This window comes from Ahaetulla prasina, chromosome 6 (assembly GCF_028640845.1).
Source record: "Ahaetulla prasina isolate Xishuangbanna chromosome 6, ASM2864084v1, whole genome shotgun sequence".
Lineage (NCBI taxonomy): Eukaryota > Metazoa > Chordata > Lepidosauria > Squamata > Colubridae > Ahaetulla > Ahaetulla prasina.
The window spans coordinates 58,536,550-58,542,741 of record NC_080544.1 but is presented as its reverse complement, the minus strand read 5'-3'; the positions used below and the strand labels follow the sequence as shown (position 1 = coordinate 58,542,741).

The 6,192-nt window shown below is 40.2% G+C and overlaps 1 protein-coding gene across 1 annotated transcript in view; it reads left to right on the top strand.

Moving 5' to 3' along the window:
* Positions 1-2,491: 2,491 nt before the first annotated feature.
* The window catches only part of LOC131200613 (E3 ubiquitin-protein ligase NEURL1-like), a 156,609-nt gene continuing 152,908 nt past the window's right edge, over positions 2,492-6,192 (top strand). The window contains exon 1 of the mRNA XM_058187658.1: positions 2,492-2,808. Coding sequence (XP_058043641.1) covers positions 2,724-2,808 — 85 coding nt within the window. The 5' untranslated portion in view covers positions 2,492-2,723. The remainder of the gene's footprint in view (positions 2,809-6,192) is intronic.

The window sequence follows — 6,192 nt, the reverse complement described above, 5'->3', positions numbered from 1 at the left end:
ACCTATGCAAGGGTCCTTTTGTAGACTTTAGTTCAGCATTCAATACCATCATTCCAGACATTCTTCTAACTAAGCTAAACCAGCTACAGGTACCGGAACAGACTTGTAAGTGGATCACAAGCTTCCTAACAAACAGGAAGCAGCAGGTGAAGCTAAGCAAGATCACATCAAATACCTGTACAATTAGCACAGGGGCCCCCCAAGGCTGTGTGCTCTCCCCACTTCTCTTCTCTCTGTATACCAATGACTGCATCTCCAATGATCCATTTGTTAAGCTACTGAAGTTCGCAGATGACACAACAGTGATTGGTCTCATTCGAGACAATGACGAATCCGCATATAGACGAGAGGTCGAACGACTAGCCTTGTGGTGCAACCAAAACAATCTGGAACTGAACACACTCAAAACCGTAGAAATGGTGGTAGACTTTAGGAAAACCCTTCCATACTTCCACCTCTCACAATACTTGACAACACAGTATCAACAGTAGAAACCTTCAAATTTCTGGGTTCTATCATATCGCAAGATCTCAAATGGACAGCTAACATCAAAACATCATTAAAAAAGGACAACAAAGAATGTTCTTTCTGCGCCAACTCAGTAAGCTCAAACTGCCCAAGGAGCTGCTGATCCAGTTCTACAGAGGAATTATTGAGTCTGTCATTTGCACCTCTATAACTGTCTGGTTCGGTTCTGCAACCCAACAAGAAAACACAGACTTCAGAGGATAATTAGAACTGCAGAAAAAATAATTGCTACCAACTTGCCTTCCATTGAGGACCTGTATACTGCACGAATCAAGAAGAGAGCCGTGAAAATATTTGCAGATCCCTCGCATCCTGGACATAAACTGTTTCAACTCCTACCCTCAAAACGACGCTATAGAGCACTGCACACCAGAACAACTAGACACAAGAACAGTTTTTTCCCGAAGGCCATCACTCTGCTAAACAAATAATTCCCTCAACACTGTCAGACTATTTACTGAATCTGCACTACTATTAATCGTTTCATAGTTCCCATCACCAATCTCTTTCCACTTATGACTGTATGACTATAACTTGTTGCTGGCAATCCTTATGATTTATATTGATATCTTGATCATCAATTGTGTTGTAAATGTTGTACCTTGATGAACGTATCTTTTCTTTTATGTACACTGAGAGCATATGCACCAAGACAAATTCCTTGTGTGTCCAATCACACTTGGCCAATAAAATTCTATTCTATTCTATTCTTTGGATACAGATATATCCACTTTGCCACCAAACACTATTTATTTATTTTGATTTATTTATTTTGTCACACAGTATATATAAGCATAAGCATGAAATAACTATACAATATATAAGCATATATATAAGTATGACTATGTAATAACTATATTAATTGGATATAACGAAAGGAAACAATAGGACAGAAACGGTAAGCACGCTTGTGCTCTTATGCACTTACTTTTGCACAAGGTATCAAAAGTATTTTTAGCAGAACAAGCACGTGGGCGGGCCACAGAATCTCGGTTCCTGATTTAATCCAACCGACTCTAAGAAAAGGGGGAAACAAATGGGTTAGCAGGGAAATATTTGCGGGACGTGCCCAGGACCACTCCAGTTCCTCATCCCTACCGAAGACATACGCCGCTAGGCACTCGGTTCACCTGCCGGTTCGGGACCGGCGCATAAGGGCACCGTTTCGGTTTCCGCGGATAAAATTACTTGCCCCGCCGACCCTCTTCTCCGATTCCTCCCACAGGAGCCCGCGCCCGCATTCACCGGGTCAGCCTTTCATCTGGCCAAATAGGTGCGCCTGCGCCCGCCCTTTTCTCCTCAGCGTCCACCTCTGGAGCGGGAGGCGAGGCGGAGCTTTCACCGGCGGTTTTCGCTCCAAAAAAAAAAAAAAGATTCGGTGTCTCCGCCCCACCCCCGGTGAGGGATGTACGGCCAGGTACCTGTGCACCAGGTACCGTGAAAAGAAAAAGAAAAAGAAAAGGTGGGGGGAGAGGAGGGGTCGCGCCCCTCTCTGGCCGGCCTCCCGCTCCAGAGGTGGCACATCTGGTTGTCCACGTGACCCGTCCGGTCCCTTAAATGCCGAGCCTGAGGAGGCAGCTATCGCCATAACAACCAGATTGGAAAGGGGCGCCACAGCTCCCTCCCCAGATGAGGAAGAAATGCCGAGGGAGGAGGAGGAGGAGGAAGGTGGCGAGGGGGGGCGGCTGATCGAAGGATTAGGAGACGCCAAGTTTCAGCCGCAGCTGATGGCTGAGCGAAGGCGGGGCCAGATGACATCCCTCCTCTTGCTTTGCCTGGGCAAGGTAAAGTAGACGGAGGGAGCCAGCGGGAAGGGAGAGGGGACGAGAAGAGGGACTCGGAGCGAGGATTTGATGGGATTCCAATCCACCTGAATTCCCCGAGGGATACAGAGCAAAGCGCCCGCAGAAGGCTTCCACGCTATTAGCCCAGCCGGGAGAAAAGCTCCTTGCCGTTGGTTTCCCATGCATGACAGCCAAGGAGATGTGGACTTAGCACCATTTATGAGGAAGGAAAGACAAAAGGGATCTTAAACCGAAGGGATATCCGGAGAGAGGAGGAGGAGGAAGGTCCGAAGAGGGGAGGGGAGAGACAGCCCTTTGCTCTCCTCCATGACCCCCTTCCTCTTACCCAGAGCAGCACAACAAACCTAGAGCCTTCCAGTTCTTGTCATCCCCTTAGCTGCCTTTGATGCCATGGGGAACAGTTTCTCCAGTATCCCAGCAATGCCTAGGGGCAACCCCAACCGCTTCCACAGGGTCCATCATCAACATCTCAAAGGTAAGAACTTCATCTGGTCTTGAACTTAGCGTGTAGCATGAAATGCTGACTGAAGCCCTTGAAAGTTTGAATATTATAGGAATCCTCAATCAAAGCTTATACCCGATTAAATGTCAGCCTCTAAACCCACCTACCCTCCTCTCCATTCTGTAATGCATCCCAGGATGGTTGAAGTCACCTGAAACCCTTCCCAATAAGAATCTTTTTTTTTTTTGCTTTCTCTCTCTTTTTTTCTTTTTTCTTTACTCTTGTGATAGGGACTCTTGTTGCAGAAATAGAAAAATCTCCTTGATTCCTTTGCTTGGATTTCCAATCTTGTATCTGGTTGCTTGGAAGCCAATATTTTTCCTTAGAAATAAGTCTTGTTGGAATTTACTCCTGAGTTATTGCAGGGAAATGGGTTTATACCTCTTCTGACTCTTTCTTCAACTATGAATTGGGTAAATAATACATTAGGATGGCATCAAAAAGGAAGGAGGAATAACAAGTCTTAAGGAACTAGGCGATATACTTCTGAATGAGTGTGCTGCAGCTGCTGTTGTCTTGGTAACCCCAGAAATGTCAGCTTTTTGAGTGGGAGGATCCATTTTAGGAATAACAGATTTTATGTGCATCAATGATATCCTGATGGCTGTAATTCAGATTTGATTAAATATTACAATATTTCTAGTTGCTATTATGTTTAAAAATTTTCAGCTGGCACTATTGACATAATTCCCAATAGATTTGTTTGCAAATCTAAATACCCAGCATATGAATCACCTGAGCTTCTTCTGGTATACTGGACTCCTAGGCATTGCACAAAAATATCCTGCTGGGTCACAAAACATGTAGCCAGAGTATACTTATTCTGTAAATTGTTTGGGACTAAACGGATGTCAATTATACAAAATTAAATGATTTCTCAATCATGGGAATTGTCTTATTTTAGAAAGTATTTCCATCTATTTATCTATTTACTTATCTTGTTGAACAATATAGAATAGCAGGTATATATTTCATGCATATTACATTCACCCATTCAGTTTTAAAATAAGACAACCAGGGTTGGATGTTAAGAAGACGATTAAAGAAAAATGAACCTTCTGCATCCCGTGTTTTCTAATCTTTCATACTTGCACTTTGGTGGTTCATTTGTTTACAACATAAGAAGTGATTAGGTGTAGGGCAAAGTATAGATTGACAATGAAAAATGTTTGAAACCAAATTATCTATTGCTATTTTAATGAATTTCCTATGTAATTTCAAGTGTATTAGTAGCTTTTGTCTAGTTCTGCAAAGATGGTCAAGAAGACAATTCCAACATGGACTGAATCAGAGAGAAATCCGGGCAAGCAATTGCTCTGTTTAAAATTAGATGTGTAAAAAAGGAGGCAGGCAGATGAATCTTTCCCAGAACCATCATTCTGTATCAGTGCTGCAGTAGTTAGAATTCTGTTGTAAACTACCAAGAAAGATTTATCATTAGATCAAGCTTCTCAACTGGAAATTATTCTGGGAGAAACTTAAATTATAGAATCCATAGGCTAACTCCACATATCTTCATAATTATTATTAGCTTATACTTATGGAACACAAATGCAGCTTGGAATAACCTGACTTGAATTGCTTTCATATGACATGTTTTTGGGCGCATTTCATATCTCTTCCTGATCCCCAGTTAAACTGGGTTTGGTTGCAGGCTGTCACTACTTCTGGCAAATAAACAAAATTTTCCTTGTAGAGTTTAAATGCTAAAGGACTGAAATCAGTTACACAAAGTGTTAACTAAGCTTTCCCTCACCTTGTATTTTAAAAACAATCCTGCCAAGTAATTGCCAGGGACAATATGTGCTTTTTCCATTTTCCCCCCCAAAAAGAAGATTGCCTTAGGTCCTACGTTTACACGAAGAATAAACAAGTTTGATTGCATTTGACAGATTCCTGTAAAATGCTTTGGAGGCATAACAGCACAAAATTATGTATGCGACACTATTTTGTTACACTTGTGGAAATATATTTTAACTGAAGATATATTTTATTTCAGTCTATTTTCCTAACAATGTTTCAGATTGGGAGGGATGCAGAAATCCTCATAGCTCAGTGATGACTGTTTGTCTTTAAAATAAGGACTTCTTGCTTATTTTTGTGAACAGTCTTCTCTAAACAAGATAGTGGTACAAATACTGAAATTCAGAGTCCATAAAAATTATATATAGTGGAGAAGAGTTGTAGGCTATCTCTCTCTTAAAATCATCTCACACCAATCTGTTGTCTACGTCTACGAAATGTGTTGGAACATTTTGGAGCACATACTCCTACGGACCTAACCCATCTGGAAGAGATCAGATTGGGAAAGGTTGTTACAGTTCTTGCAACTGTACAAATAGACACAATATCATTTCCCCAGCTACATCTTACTTTTTCAGTTATCCAAAATGTTTTAAAGAAGGCTACTTATATCCGCATTTATAAGTTCAGGTAAATTTGGTGAACTTCATCCATCTTTTCTTCTCAAAACTTTTTTAAAAGTATAAAATACAAAAAAAAAAAGCAAAACCTCCCCATTAAAAATAAAAAGAAATGGGTAAGAAAGGTAAGAGTGGGGAATGGAAACAGAAAGAAACAAAAGCTATACAACGAAAGTAACAATTCTGATAATAACCCTAATATCAATGACTTTTTGAATTAGAATGAATGATAACCAACAGTATTTCTATTCATCATAAACAAATTAATCATCAAAACCCAGAACTTCATCAATTTCTGATAAGTAGATTCAGAAGAAATTTGATAGCATCTTTTTAGGTTTTTAGTGTTACCCTTTGTTTGCCATAGAATAATATGGCTATTCTCCTAAAAAGGACAAGATTATGAATGATATTTGGTGACTAAATTTGAATCAAACTTTCAGTTTCAATTTCTGTCCATTTCTTATTTTTCTGATTCTATAGTACATTCATTTCAGCCTATTTGACTCAATTAATGAATTAATCATATAAGAAAGCTGTATGAAAATTCACATTTTTTGGTATATTTCTCCTAATATCAACATTGTTGTATGCATTTCTTTGTGTTTGGCATGATATTTTTCCTTATAAAATAGAATATATTTTGTGTATTTTTCCCTATTTTACCCATTACTGGATATTCTTTTTGAATATACATTTTTTAAAAAGTCAGTCTTGACTCTTGACAACTCCCTGGACAAGTTCCTGCAGTTTTCCTGGTAAGACTTCAGAAGTAGTTTGCCATCACCTGCTTCCTAGGGTTGAGAGAGGATGACAGGCCAAGATCACCTAGCTGGTTTTGTGCCAAGGCAGGACTAGAACTCACCATCTCCTGGTTTCTAATCTGGTGCCTTAACTACTACACCAAAGTAGCTCTCACATGCTTTTTAACACT